The sequence below is a fragment of the Ailuropoda melanoleuca genome, chromosome 6 (assembly GCF_002007445.2).
Source record: "Ailuropoda melanoleuca isolate Jingjing chromosome 6, ASM200744v2, whole genome shotgun sequence".
Taxonomy (NCBI): domain Eukaryota; kingdom Metazoa; phylum Chordata; class Mammalia; order Carnivora; family Ursidae; genus Ailuropoda; species Ailuropoda melanoleuca.
The window spans coordinates 51,221,477-51,236,793 of record NC_048223.1 but is presented as its reverse complement, the minus strand read 5'-3'; the positions used below and the strand labels follow the sequence as shown (position 1 = coordinate 51,236,793).

The window sequence follows — 15,317 nt, the reverse complement described above, 5'->3', positions numbered from 1 at the left end:
GAAGAACACAACAGAGGACCTTCCTTCACAGAGCTTCCGTTGTGGTAGGACAGAAAGACACTAAGGGAGATGGTGCAGGTAAGGGTTTGGTCACAGAAGGTTGTCTGAAGAGATGACGTAGGAGTGGAGGCCTGGAAGTTGAATGAGGAAGAGGGTGAATGTGTCCCGGGTCGCAGTGACTGTTCAGAGGTCCTGGGGCAGTCAGGAAGCAGACTCCTGTAAGTGAAGTGTGCAGGGGCGGCACTTGGTCGTACAACGGCAGAAAGGTCTCGTAAGCTTCGTAACAATCAAGCGTGGGTTTTATTCTCAGAGCAGTGGGGAGCGCTGCAGGATTTCAGACATGGGAGTCACAGACTTTAAGAAGTTCTCGTTGCCACCCTATGGAGAATGCAGTTGGAATTTGGGTGGGTGGTAAGCACAGGAGGTCGAGGCAGGAACTCCCCCGAGGTGTGGCGTTGAGCCGTGGTGGTTGCATGGAAGGAAGGAGAAGTGAATGGGTTCAGAATACACTGCAGAGGTGGGATTGACAAAACATTGAAAATTATGGTTCTTTTTCATCTTTGGCAACTCAGTAGCTGTAATTGTTTTTAATTGGTGAGATTGAATTTTTTTTCCTCCACATTTGTTGGTTGGCTTTTTGTGTGTGTATATGTGATTGGCTTCCTTGAAATCTTTAAGTCTTTTCCTTAACTGAGTTTTTAAGAGTTCTTTGTACTTGTGATAAAAAATGTTTTGCCTGGTGTTTCCATTTACGAGGTATTTTGCCTGGCGTTTTGTCTAACACTGTGGGTCATACATGTGGCGTCACGTTTGTGTTAGTGTTTGAGACTTCATAAATGCATGTGAACTTGAGAGAACACTTTATGACCCTTTTTGAATTTACTTCACTATAACTCAACACAGGGATATATGTTCGACTTTTTGAGAGTAAAGAATGTATTTCAACAGAGAACAAACCGGTGGGGGATGGACAGAAGGGGTAAGGGGAGCGGGAGGTACAGACCTCCAGCTACGGAATGAATGAACCATAGGCATGAAGGGCTTGGCACAGGGAATAGTCACTGGTACTGTAATAGTGTCGTGAGGTGACAGATGGGAGCGACACCTGAGGGGAGCGCGGCGTGACGCATAGAGAGGTGGAGCCACTGCGTCGTACACCTGAAACTGCTGTCACACTGTGTGTCAACTGTCCTCAAAAAGTGTTTAGAAAAATAATGTCTTTCACCACATGAACCACACCCTTTGCTGTGCTTTTTCAGATCTTCTGTTTTTTCCCCATGCCTTTTGCTAACTAATTTTATAACTTAGGTGATTTTACACAATGTTTTTACAATTCAGTTGTTGTCATTGATTTGGGTCCATCGTGTGCAAGGTTCTAATTTATGGCATTAAGTTGGAGTAGCCAGAGAATAAAGCTTACTAAGTTGTTATATAAAGCAAGAATAAATCTCTAAGCGATTGTCTTGTTGGGTGAGATGCAGGATAGCTCTGATATGTAGTATGGTTTCCTAGAACTGGACACGGCCAGGTTGTTGATTGTGGGGTCTCGAGATGCGCATTAGAATCAGATGCGTATGGTGGAAGGAGCATCAGTTGGGGGTTTGGAAGACAGGGGTTCTAGTTCTTGCAATTGGATTGCCTCCTTGTATTGCTTGGGTGTGGGAAGGATCTCTGTTGGAGGATGTCTCCCAAATCCTTTATAGCTTGGGAAGGGTGCCCAGAGTGAGTTCACGGGCTCTCTGCTGCCCCCTGGTGGTAGTCTACCTTAGTCCAAAGCTAGCTCTGCAGCCCTTTCCCAGCTGAGCTTTGGTGCTATGACCCATTGGTCCATTAAGGAAGACGTGCAGTGCATAGTGAATGTATAGAACAGTTAAATCACTGTGTTGTACACTTGAAACTAATGTAACATTGTGTGTCAATTACACTCAAATGAAAAAAAAATTAATTTAAAAAATGAAGAAGCTCACTGCAGGTGGGCCCTGGAAGTTTGAGAAATTATTAGGTAGTTAGAATCAAGATGTCATGGCCAGTGGTGACTGGAGAGAAGTGGATGCATTGATGGCTACCCGTTTTTTGAGTTGGTATAACTGTGGTTGGGGAGGGGGGCACTCCATGCATCCTTTTTGAGCGTGGAGATAAAGGTAGAGGAGACCCACACTTGGTTTCTCAGGATCCTTGATTCTGTTCACCTTCAGGAGACCAGAACGGGTCCGGGGCAGGGGCCAGGCAGGGGAGCATTTTGTGGGCGAATATGGCGGGCACGCGGGCAGCGCCCTCGTGGGAAAGGCTGCCCAGCAGACGCACATGGAAGCACCATCAACTTCGCATGCACCCCTTTGGATGCTCTCTAGTCTGAAAATGGTTTGCACTCCTCTTGCTGTCCATGGAAGTATTAGAAATTTATTTTGGGAAATAGACTTGAACTTGATTTCTCCTATCTGGGCCTGTGAGTTGTTGCTAATTTTGGAACATGGTGTTATGCCCCAGGGTCATGTTCCCTAAATTAGCTTTCCTTTTACCTCAGTGAGTTACATTTATTTCTTTAAGTGTAAGTTTAGAAGAGATTGCATAGACTTTTTTGCACTAAAATGGAAGAGTTTTGAGTTCCGTGGTATTTCTAATCCTCAGGGGACTGTTAAAAAAAAAAACCCAAAAAACCCACTTCCTTGAAGATAAGATTTTTTATTTTAATCAGGAAACTGTGTCCTGTCCTTTCAGCCTGCTATCAACCAAGCAGTCTCCAATTTAAACAGTACAGGTACACTTTAAATTAGTTGTCTTACTGTTACTCATGGTGATTTGGGCCCCAGTGCATCTTCCAAAGCCCATAGATTATTAAAAATGGCCTTACTTCTGAGTCAAATTATCAGCACACATCCAAGTAAGAATTTCTAACCTCTTCTGGGCAGCAGAAACATTCTGGGAGAGAAGCAGTTTAGAAACTGAAATGGTAAACCTTCCAGGACATTTTCCTGGTGTATGAGACAAGGGGACAATATATTTGAAATCTGAACTTAGAAAATCTTGGGAAAATGGTTACTGCCTATGAAACGTATCTAAATTTTATGGTGCTTTTATTCTGGGCATTTATCTAGTATTAAAGAGGCCCCATTGCCGATTACAGTAGTGTGACTAAAAAATGCAATAAAAATTCCACTCTTAGATATCGTAGGCAGGTAAATAATTCCTTTTTCTTCTAACCATCTCAGGTTTTCTGGCTGGGGCCCCATAAACTAGACTGACAAAACAGAGATTAACTAGGGAAAAGCAAATGAGTTTATGAAGGTGCGTGGGAGGTACACAGGGGAGCACTTAGGGATGAGTAACTCGAAAGAATAGTTAAGAACTTGGTTGAATACAGCATCTTAAATAAAAGAACAATAAATTTTCTTGTAGGGGCAAGACAAAGGCTAAAAGAACTTGGAGCTTATCTAGGGCAGCAAACCTGAGAAGGCAGATTACACGGGGAAGGGAATGCAAGTTTTCTTCTGTAGATTCCTCTGGGCTGAGTCTGAAGTTGTCTCCTGGGATTCACTTCTGCTGTTCCAGGTGGAGGGGTGGGGGCAACTTCTACAAATTTATGTCCAGCTTTTGGGCAGCTGGGGGAAGGGCAGAGAGCGTTTCTTGTCTCTGCTTCCTCTCGATTGCCTTCACCTGAAAATAAACCTACCAAGGCAGCCTGTTTGGGGTTGTGTATCGTGCTGTCCTTCCTACCGAGAATGGGGTCGGTGGGCTTGAAGTCTGCAGTGGCTTTTCTGGCTGGGGATGGAAATACCTGTAAGGGAGGTTAGGGATGGTGACTGGAAGCAAGTACAATGTGTGGAAAGATGGAGGGAAACACGACCTGGATGGTGACAAGCAGTGGGGCAGAGCATCCTTCAAAATCTCACTTCCCTTTTTCCTTTAAAATGATTTTTTTTTTAAGTAGGCTCCACGCCCAGTGCAGAGCCCAACACAGGGCTGGAACCCACGACCCTGAGATCAAGACCTGAGCTGAGATCAAGAGTCAGATGTTTAACCGATGGAGCCACCCAGGTGTCCCTAAAATAATTTGTTAATACGGAATACTAATAGCAGGAACATATCTTATATTTTCAGCCATACTTCTTGGACATTTGACGAACACTTTCCATCTGGCCGTTCATGTCCCCTTAAGTTCTGAGAAGTGTTTTCTCTTGTGCCCTCACAAGCTCCTACTACTCACATATGGAACTTCGTAGATTCTGTATTTAATGTTTTTACCTTCTCTTTCGGTTTTCCATCCTTTGTCTTTTTTATTCCAACTTAATACATAGTGAATTTTTCATATCTACCATGAATTCACAAAGAGATTTCTTTTTAAAGTTCTCTGAATGCCTTTTTGTGTGTGTGCCATTTTGTTCATAGCATCCGTTTGAGGATGTGAATATTAGTTTCTCTTAACATTGTACTTCCCTGTTTCGTTTGTGTCTTCCATATTCTCTTTTGTTTTAATCTCTGGCTTTCATAGTTAGTAGAGCGTTGCTTCAAATGTCTCTGAGAATTTTTATTTGTCCATTCATATTTTAAAGGAAGCACTAAAAATGCTGTCCAGAAGCACTTTTCATGAATCTTGTTTATATGGATTTTGATGCAAGACGATCCGTGTTCTTTTCTCATAAAATGTATGGGGTTCAGAAAACGTCGATCTGTTCACCTGCCTGCGAGTTTTCATCCTGGCAGCCAGTACTGTGGGGTCTAATGAGATAAAGGGTTAGGGCAGGGCTGACTTACTAACATCCGTTTGCATCTGTTTTACTCAGTCCCTGTTTAGTACAATTCCCCTGCTTTCTTTCTCTCTCTCTTTTTGGAAAAGATTGATTTATTTACTTTAGGGAGGAGTGTGGGGTGGGCAGAGGGAAAGAGAGAATCCCAAGCTGACTCCGTGCTGAGCATGGAGCCCAATGTGGGGCTCGATCCCAGGACCTGAGATCATGACCTGAGCTGAAATCAAGAGCTGGCCGCTTAACTGCGCCACCCAGGTGCGCGACGATGCCCCTGCTTTCTCCTTTGTCTGGTGCCCCCTACCCTGGCGGCTGTTCATTCCCCCCTTCTCGGGGGTGGGGGGGGAATTGGTGGTTAGCTGTGCGCAGTGAGAAGCTGGAGGAACTTCTTTTTTTTTTTTTTTTTTAAAGATTTTATTTTATTTATGTGACAGAGAGACAGCCAGCGAGAGAGGGTACACAGCAGGGGAGTGGGAGAGGAAGAAGCAGGCTCTCAGCAGAGGAGCCCAATGTGGGACTTGATCCCAGAATGCCGGGATCACGTCCTGAGCCGAAGGCAGACGCTTAACGACTGCGCTACCCAGGCGCCCCTGGAGGAACTTCTTAACTGGCCTTTCAGCCAGCCCTTCTGTTCTTAGACCCCCTTCACCCCCTCCTTGCAAGGCACTCGTGCCACCAGCTCCTCATCGTTTTAAGTCTTTTGTGATGTGAATCACGTTGCTTCTAACCCTTCCTTGTCATGGGCTGAGGTTCTGTTTCCTGGATCTGCGGACAGTTACCCACAGTCCTCCTGCTGCCCAGCCTCCTTCTCTCCTCGCCTCTTCTGTTTCTCTTTTTTAGAAATCCCTGCTCGCCATTTCAGGAGAGCTTGAAGAGGCAGTGGAAACGAACACATATGTTCAGTTAGACATCTTTTTTGAATCTGCTTCATCTTTTGATCACATGCATGTAGTTTTCTGTCCCCTTCCCTCCCCAAAACAAGACGATATGGCTGCTGGATGACTCGAGCTGGGGGGGCTTGAAAAAACCTGTTGCCTTTAAACATGTATACCTTATGCATTTGCCCATTTCTCCTTCTCTTATGAGCCCCACTTAACCCTTTGTTCTCTCCCCGTTCCTCCTGGGGCATCAGCCAGTCACAGGCCTGGGCTTTTCCTGCACCTTGTTTAAACACACCTGTCTTTTTTTTCTACTATGTTTTGTTCCTTCATTAAGGTTTCAACTTTCCTTTACCTCTTTTGAATACTCCCTTTGCAGCCTCTCCTAACTTTATTTTCTCAAGTTCATGGTCTGGCAGACTTCCTGTTTGTCGCACCTGCCAAAGTTCTCCCTCTTGGAGGATTATTTCCTCATGTAATTTATAATTTTCCATTCTTGTTCAACCTTAGCTGAGATTGCTTTTTCCATGGGAATGCTGTGAAAACTTGCTTGTTGAAAGGTCTCTAAGTTGCTGTTTTTTGTTTACTTCTCTTTTGTATTTGCATAAATTTCTTGGCTTGGGACCCACACCACACAAGTCCTGTGAGTTTGAAGTTTGCGTTATCGTGTACTGATTTCACAGGCCCAACTTTTCCAGTGTTAGAGGGATTCTTGTTTAATTCAGGGTGTTAGTTCCAGTTGCCTGTCTGGATCTGGCCGCAGGCCATGTCCTCCGCCCTTGCATCTTAAAACCCCAGTCCCTGGCCGCTAGGGTCCAAGGCTGGTATCCCTCTGAGCTCAGTGTGTTGGCTTGTGTCTTTTCCACTCTGGCTTTGAGATTTCTCCTTTTTTGGTACATGGGAAGTCCTCTTTCTGTATTTTGAAACTCTTTTGGTATTAAAATTCCACCAGTTTTATTTATGTAGGTTTTTATATGCTTGATGTACAAAGAGGTACACATCACTGAGTCCATCTCTTTGCATTCTTTTTTCTTTTTTAGAGTGTGTGCACGTGGGGGTGGGGGAGGGGCAGAGGGAGAGTGAGAGGCAGGCTCCCCACTGAGCAGGGAGTCTGATATAGGGCTCCATCTCCGGACCCTGGGATCATGACCTGAGCCCAAGGCAGATGCTTCACCGACTGAGCCACCCGGGCACCCCTCTTTGCTTTCTTTTTATTCATGTATTCAGCATACTTCTATTAAGTATGTAGTGTGTGTTAGGCTCAAAAGATTCAGAGGCAAATGGAACTGGGCTTCTTGAAGGTGGTAATCTTACAAGGACGAGAGTAGGGGGCATAATGGGTGTTGTAGGCAGAAAGCACAGCTAGGGAGGTACACGATGAATGTTTGTGAGGAAAACTCCTGCCCACTGGAGTGTGCGTATAGCCCAGGTCCACTGTTTTCTGGTAAAGGCCTTAAGGTAGAGAAATACTGGAGGCAGAAACTAAAGCAGAAGCAAATGGCAGCCTTTCCCAGGCTTCTTGGAACAGATGAGATCATGCTGTGCATATCAGCTGAACACGAGAGCCAGTGGAACTTGCAAACACTGATTATATCCCAGCATTCTTGAGTGCTGCTGCAATGAGTCTGTGTTCAAGGATCACAGATGAACCAGATGAATATTAAAATAGTCCTGCTGGCTTCAGACTTAGGCAGTTATTAATCAGTTGAGTAGAAATAGATCATCTTCAGAATTTTGGTAATTGGGTTCTAAGAATGAAACCCCAGGGGAAAGCCGGAGGGACCAGTTGTCATTAGAGGTCTGCAAGGTTCTCCTGATTGTAATGACAAGAGGGCAGAGTTTCCAAACGGTCTTTTACATTTGGCCATAGATACCTGGATAGACGGGTGTTGAAAATCTAGATGACGGAACAGTTGTGATTCTGATGGTTTGTTGTTGTTTTCTCTCTGGACTGATGGGAAGTATCTGAGACTAGAATTTCTTGATGCGCTTGGGTTCTGATTTCAGCTTTATGTTTGTAGACGGTTTGGCTCATTTCCTGGGACCATTATATTTTAGAAATCTGAAGGGCTTGGGGAGCTACACACAGGAGGGAAAGTGTCCAATTACTTGGAGGAATCTGCAGGCCCACTTCTTATTTTGAAAGAAAGCTGACGTAGGAAGGGTCTGTGTTTAATCTTACAGTGCAGCCTCCATGTTTAAAAACATAGATTATGCTTGAATAAACACAAAGTAATATGTGTTTATTAGAGAAATGAGAACACTGAAAAAAATTAAGCAATTAGTTTACGATTTCATCGCCCAAAGGCAACAGAAGTTGGTATGTGCCGTCAGCCTTCTTTCCTATGAATAGTTTTGATATATTTATGTTTACAAAAATGGTATCCTTGTCTTTTGTAACCTGTTTAGAGACAAAAGTATAAATATGTATTACTAGAGCTATAGAAATCTAGTCCTTAGTGGAGGTTTAGTATTCCGTTGTATGACGCCGTATTTACGTCTCCCTGTGTAACTTGTAGGTGGCTTCTAATTTTTGCCGTAATAAATGATTCTTTGAATTTTCTGGCTACTAAAGGTGTATGTTCTGTCCCGGAACGACTCAAAGGGAAACTCAGGGTATAGGAAAAGGAATTAGCTTGTCTTGCTGGTGGTGTAGAACTCTCATTGAAACGTATGACACAGTTCTGACCATCCAAGAACGATCAGAACCATGCATAGCGTACAATTGACATGGCTCGTTTCTTGTCACTGTGTCCTGTATACTACTTTCGTCAGCCCAGACTCCTCTCTCCCTCTGGAACAGTGGGGGCTGCTACATTGGAATGGGCGCTTTTGGGAGGGGCCACGTAAAGGGAGGCTGTGAGTTAGTCGGTCAGGTGATAGGGCAACTGCTGAGAAAGCACACTTTCCGTGTACTGTGCAATGTAAGTCTCAGACATGGTGAGATAGACAAGGCGTGGAGGAAGAGGGGAGACCGCACCAGCTGAGGCTCTCCTCACAGCCTGAGCGGACCCCTAGCCCTGTCTTTCTCCCAGCTCCGCAAAATCAGGCAGTGTAGATCTTGTTCAGAGAGCCACTTCCTAAGGGACGGTTTTGTTTGCCAGTCAGAGTGGGACTCTGGAATTGGAGCACTGCAGCTAACAGCACTTTAAAATAAAAGGACCATTTAAAGGTTAAGGCATCAAAAACGATCTAAAATTCTTCCACTGTAGATTGAAGTTAGTCGCAGGTCCTTTAGCTGAAGCTGTGTGGTCGCTCCTCTAGCCATTCTTTTCTCTTCAAATAAATACAGTTTTATGAATTCTGCCTATTTGGGTTACCTCTTTGTGTGTTAAGTAGCAAAAAAACAAAAACAAAAAAACAAAACAAAACTGTAGTTAACTAGATTGGAGGAAAGCGTTCGGGTGTTCTCCAAATTGTGTTAGAGGAGAATTGGAGACCTGTCTCCTGAGTATTAGACCGGACTGCATTGTCCTAGAAGGTCTGTTCGTTACTGCTGCCTTTTATGGAAAGTTCTGGGGATATAAAGACCTTTATGTGGACTTGCAGTGTTCACAAAAAGGCAGTTCGTGTGTTTCAAGACAATAATGTCGATTTTTGATGCATGGTGCTCTTTGAGACGGCACCCACAGGTAGTTTTGTGTTAGAGGTCTGAGCTCCCCCACAGCCCCCAGTTCTGAGCTGGCACTGAGTTGGTTATTGGAGCTAGTAGAGCAGAAATCACATATAAAGCCCACGTTGCTTCTGCTTGTGTTTTTAAAGATTCAATGTAAGAAGCAGAAAGTTTAGCTCACTGTATGCTTCTGTGACTAATTGCGCATGCACTACGTTCTACTCCTATTTGCCACTGCCAGCATGTAGAAACATCTGGAACTTTGCTGTAGTTTCCCCATTGACATGGCAGCTAAGTTCATTCAATTCTTAATTTCATGCAGTATAATAATTTCTTACATTTTTATGTCTTGCTTTATGTTATCCAAAGCACTGTCAGTTGTGCATAAGTTCCCTAAACTAATGCAACCAGCGGACGGGATAACTTCTTCCGCTATAGGAAACTGAGGCACTGGGATTGGAGTAAAGTACTGAGCAATTATTGGACTCAGATTTTCTGAGCAGTTGTTTCATAGCTGCACTGTGCATTTTCTGGCATTTTAATTCTTGAAAACTTGTGTTCATTATTTAATTGATATGGTAGCTTTGTGTTATCATAACAATGTCTTATTTCTAGACAATGCCAGACAATAAGATAATATAGTAGATTCTTTTTGAGTAGGGATAAACACATATTCATAAACGATTTAGTTATTTTGTTTGTTAATGTTTTGTTTTCATTACCAGGATAATTGCTTTAACTTATTTTCCTGGTTCTGGAGAGCTGGCTTTGATAATTAGCTATAAATAGCTGATGGGTGTTGTGTCATCTTATCTGATGGCTTTTATAATATTAAAGCTTAAAATATCTATTCTAAGAATTGGAGCCAAATTGTTTTAGCAGATTTATTTTTCACTCAGTTGGGGTCTCTTAGAAATCCCTGCTGGGTTTGGAATCTATAACGACTATGTGTTGTTGTCCCTGCCCTTAATCCTGTAGGACTCTGTGATTTTTTTTTTTTTTTAAGGCTCTTAGACTGCCCTTCACCTATGTTGACATCAGTGAGGTCTTTGAATATTTGCTGTGGGCAGCCCGGGAAAGCACGGTGGGTTTGTCTAGCTCAGGGACTAACTCTGCCATGTCGGAGAGCTTAGACACATCACAATGCCACTAGACTTCACTTTACTTATGTCTGAGACTTGTGGATGAATAAGCCCTCCAGTACCTCTTCCATCGCTCATATTCGGGTATTGGGGAATATCAAGATTTTATTCTCTTATGGCTTCTGAGTTCTGAGTACCACGTCTGAGGATTTGAGCTAGGCATTATTTCTGAACTTTCTCCAGTAATGGATTCAGGATGGCTTTTCTGGATGGGGGGATGGTGGCAGTAGTTCCCTGAGCTCAGCCTAACCTACAGTCTCCTGGGTCTAGGTGCGGAAGCACTTCTCAGAAATGCTGCAGTATCTTCTGTTCTATTCTGAAGTGAGTGTGTGAGGCCGGAAGGAAGGGACTCTCCCACCTCTTCTCCCACGGCTGGGCCCTGGGGTTTCTGAGTAAGTCCTGCCTTTGAGCAGTGGCCTTTGAGGTACCGAGTAGCTGCCAGGCAATTACTTCTAGAGAAATGACCTTTTTTCCCTTTTACACGGTGTTGGCATCATCCGCACAAAAATAGCATCTATGCCTTTATTTTCAAGCTTCAGAGCTTGCTTAAAAAACAAAGGTTTGTTTTCTTGTGAAACTTGGAAGGCTGTTTGAACTCGTGTGTCGGAATGATTGGGCTTTTAAAACTGCCATTTGGAAGGGGCAGCTTCAGTCCCTGTTTATGAAACGTCACTGTGGGCCCAGTCGGGTGAAAGCTGGCCGTTCCAAGAAGAACAAGACAGATTTCTTGGAGTAACTAATAGCTTTCGTTCTTTTCCCTGATTGGTCTCCTGGCAGGAGCAGACCGAGGGGAGGTGGGTAAGGCTGTTACTGATCCTGTTTTCTGGAGGAAACAGAGTCTCGGTGGGGTTAGAGGACTCTGTCAAGAAGGGAGGTGGCCGAGTTGGGTGTCAGCTGTGGGCTCTCCGCCTCCACGGCCGGTGCGCTTCGCGGCCCTGGGCACACAAGCCAGTTAAGGTGCATCGTTGCAGCCACTGGCGGTGTCGGAATGCAGGGAGGGGACAGGCCTGGGAATGATCTGAGGGACTGAGGGAAGATTTGGGGCTTGTTGAGAGTAGATGGAGAACGCCAATGTGGGGGAAGCATCGGGACCATCTCAGGGAGCGGACAGTTGTGTTGGCCTCATTATCCGTGGAAGCCACTGGTTTATCTTGCTGTGTCTTTGGGGTCCCTCCAGCTGTCAGAAACCGCCTGCTGGACGAGTTCTGTAGGATTAGCGTTCCTTCATCCATGTGTGTGCGTCTGTGGGCCCCAAAGCGTCTCCGGCCATTTGCTCTTTTTCTGTTGTAAAGATGATTAAGCCTTAAGAGGAGATGATCTGACAGTTTGCTCAGCAGAGAGGAATGCAACAACACATTGGCATTGGTCCGGTCTCTGTGGTTCTGAGGGGTTTCCCCTCGTGGCAGACTTCCCACAGCGACCTGGGGGAAACGAGGATCCCACATGAGAAGCCCTTTCATTCCCTTGGGCCTGAACATTCCACCAGGAGTTTCTCTTTTGAGCTCTCATAGCTGCTTCGAGATGGGGAGGGCTCCCTCGGCTGACCCTGTAAGTCCACTGAGGAGTGTTTGGGGCGAGGCTGGGGCGGGATGCCAAGAGAGCCCCTTCGCACAGGACTGTCTGGCAGGATTTCCATTTGGCTCGTGTCGTCTTTTCACCGGGCAGTACTAGTGACGACCGAAGCTCCTCTAGGGTGCTTCTCAAATGGCCAGAGGTCCACTCCAGTGTCATAATTCTCTCTGAAGAATGCCCACCTTATCATGTTCCTTGACCATCCGAATTGTTTTGAAGCAGTTTTGAGTATCAGTGGCATTTCCAGTAGATTTTATTTTCTTTTACACCCTCTACATGTTGATAGACGTCAGGGACATTTCCTGAGATACAAACAGATGTTGAGTGAGCACCTCTGAGCCCTTGCATTGTGAGTTATGCGGATGCTTAAGATCGTAGCCCTTCCACAGTCGCTCATGGTCCCCGGGGGGGGGGGGGGCTGCAGACAGACACTTTCCACAAGGCAGTGGAACAGCATCGTGGATGCACAGAAGAGAGAACACCCAACCTTTTTGCAAGGTCTGGGATATCTTGAGCTTTACTGCCATTTCATTGGTTGTTACTTGGATGGGGAAATTGGGAGTGGATATCTGTCCATCTTCATTCCAGAGTCCGATTTGGGGTTTGGTAGAGCCAAGTTTGGGTCTTGTTTGTGCCAGTACCTCCCAGTGTGCTCCATCGGGAGGTACCCCCACCCAGGAGGATAGACTCAGCGAAGTCCATTTGAGAAATCCTGCTAGCCAGTTTTCCTACTGGAGGATTTTCTAGAGCGTCTAACATGCTGATACATGCTGCTGTCTCTAGAAGAGGCTCAAGTATACAGTTCCTAGACTTACTTTGGATTTTTTTTTTTTTAAACACAGAACATTTTATCAGATGATTCTACAAAGCATACTTGGGAAACGCTGCCATCACTACTTTCTAGCCTGTAAGCCTTCAGATCTGTGCAGGTGTTTTTGTAGTTAGCACAACATTCATCTTTTGAGAAAAAAAAGGTTAGCCCACTCTTAGGGTGTTTTCATAGTGAGATAAAGTAGACAGTAGCCATTGGATAGGATAGAAAATTTGAGAAGGAGAACAAAGGATGTGGCATCAACTGACCCCTTTTAGTGCTGGATTTGCATACTGTTTTTAAAGTACTAACAACATCCCTGTGAGGGGGATACTTCCTTTCACAGATGAGTAAGCAGAAGCTCACTCGGGGTTACCCATGGCAGATTTTGAGTCAAATTATGGTCTGTCTGTTGCTGATGACATATTTCACTAACGATGATGATTTGTTACAGAATTGGGTCTTTATTCTTAACTTTTCTTGTTGTTTTAAATTGTAAGTGACTGTTACAAAAGGAATACATGCTTATTAAAGAATAGGTGGGAGAAAGGTAGAAAATGCCCCAAGTAGGGAAAATGGGATTCATTGGTATTTTGCATTTTTATAGTAAGACTATAAAATGATTGGCCCGGATGGTCCTGAGGCCCAACATTTCTGTGATTCTCTTGATTATCTGTGAAGTCGCTGTGTGTTGTGTACGTGTGAAACCATTTCTCCACCAGATGGAATGGTAGGTTAAGCACATTTGCCTCCTGATTTCAGGCGATCTCAGGAAGCAGGTAAGCACGGAGGCATCCCTGCCCAATACCGAGCCATATCCAGAGCCCTGTTGAGTTATTTCTTTGGAGAGTCTGTGAACCGTTTCCCCTTTGATACAATCCATCCACCGGGGTGTCCTCTGATTCTCTTTCGGGGAAGATGAGCCCGGGAGCCCGCGGTCCCTCGGGCTGGTCGGTGTGGGACAGTGGCGGCCTCCCCTGGGGCTGGGCCTCTGGGTCTCTGTCCTCCTGCCATGCGCCAGGGCCATACGCCCTGGGGGGACTGACGTGGAGCGCACTACTGACTGTGTCTCTTGCCTCCGCAGGGGGAAGATGGCCAGGGCGCCATGAGGTGAGCACGCACCAGCGCCCAGAGCCCTGGAGAGCAGTGTGCGGGCTGCGGGAGCGCGAGCGGCCCCGCGCGTCTGGCCACGCACGACCCCGGCATGAGGCCGGGCAGCATGGGTGCGCCGCCACGGGACCGCTGACCCCCGCCCGCTGGGACCATGAAGGAGGTGGCGTACTGGTCCCCCAAGAAGGTGGCGGACTGGCTGCTGGAGCACGCCATGCCCGAGTACTGTGAGCCCCTGGAGCACTTCACGGGCCGGGACCTGATCGGCCTGACCCGGGAGGACTTCGCGCGGCCGCCCCTGTGCCGTGTGTCGGCCGACAGCGGGCAGCGGCTCCTGGACATGATCGAGACCCTGAAGGTGGAGCAGCACATGGAGGCGCACAAGAACGGCCACGCCAACGGGCACCTGGGCGCAGGTGGGGCCGGCTCCGGCCCCACCGGCGGCTTCGGCCTCCAGGCCAAGCCCAACGGGGTCCCCAACGGCTACAGGAAGGAGATGATCAAGATCCCCATGCCGGAGCCTGAGCGCTCTCAGTATCCCATGGAGTGGGGAAAAACGTGCCTGGCCTTCCTGTACGCGCTGGCCTGCTTTGTCCTCACCACGGTGATGATCTCGGTCGTCCACGAGCGAGTGCCTCCCAAGGAGGTGCAGCCCCCACTGCCGGACACGTTCTTTGACCATTTTAACCGGGTGCAGTGGGCCTTTTCTATCTGTGAAATTAACGGCATGATCCTAGTGGGACTCTGGTTAATCCAGTGGCTGCTCTTAAAATACAAGTAAGTAAAGCAACAGCTGTCAGTCTCTGCGATGGGGGATGGGGTCTGCCTTGCAGACATCTAATAGTCCTTATGTGGCAGTGAACTTACCAAGCAGTAGGGATTGAAGCATACTAGCTCCTTTTTTCATGTTTAATTTACTGTTATTTTTTAAACCACGTACCCTGTTGAACCGGCGAAAGCTCTGGCAGCTGTAAGAAAATGCTGTGTTTATTGCCTGTTTCGTACAAGAGTCATACAGAGTGATGAATGGGGTTGTTTTCATAGGGAAGAAAACCCTCAGAGAGCACAGGCTCTTGAATCACAGACAAACTACCCAAACTCAGGGTCATTAACCCACCAGATAAATTGTTGACAGGCGGCCTGTGTCCGTGTGGCTCTTCCCCCGCAGTATCAGACAGCGGGACCCTTAGCAATCTGTATCCAATGATGTTTCACACACAGAATGCAGAACAGTGGTCCCAGAGTGCCTTGGGCTGTTGGGAGAATGACGCCCTCGAGAAATGACTTTGTTTAGGTGGATGGAATGTGGATAAACCTGCCGGGCTTTCCACCTTCTAGAATGTGTGGCACTTAAAGAAACAGGTGGCTGTTGCATTCAGGTTTCTGGGGATTTTAAACGGGCACCTCCTTTTAGTTTCAGGTGGATCCAAAGTGGCTCTCATGTCCCAA

The 15,317-nt window shown here is 46.2% G+C and overlaps 1 protein-coding gene across 9 annotated transcripts in view; it reads left to right on the top strand.

The window, feature by feature from the left end:
* The window catches only part of SGMS1 (sphingomyelin synthase 1), a 262,265-nt gene that overhangs the window by 210,170 nt on the left and 36,778 nt on the right, over positions 1 to 15,317 (top strand). For all 9 annotated transcript variants that reach the window (XM_034662373.1, XM_034662374.1, XM_019794256.2 and 6 more), the window contains one exon: positions 13,843 to 14,645. In XM_034662373.1, coding sequence (XP_034518264.1) covers positions 14,023 to 14,645 — 623 coding nt within the window. In that variant the 5' untranslated portion in view covers positions 13,843 to 14,022. The remainder of the gene's footprint in view (positions 1 to 13,842; positions 14,646 to 15,317) is intronic.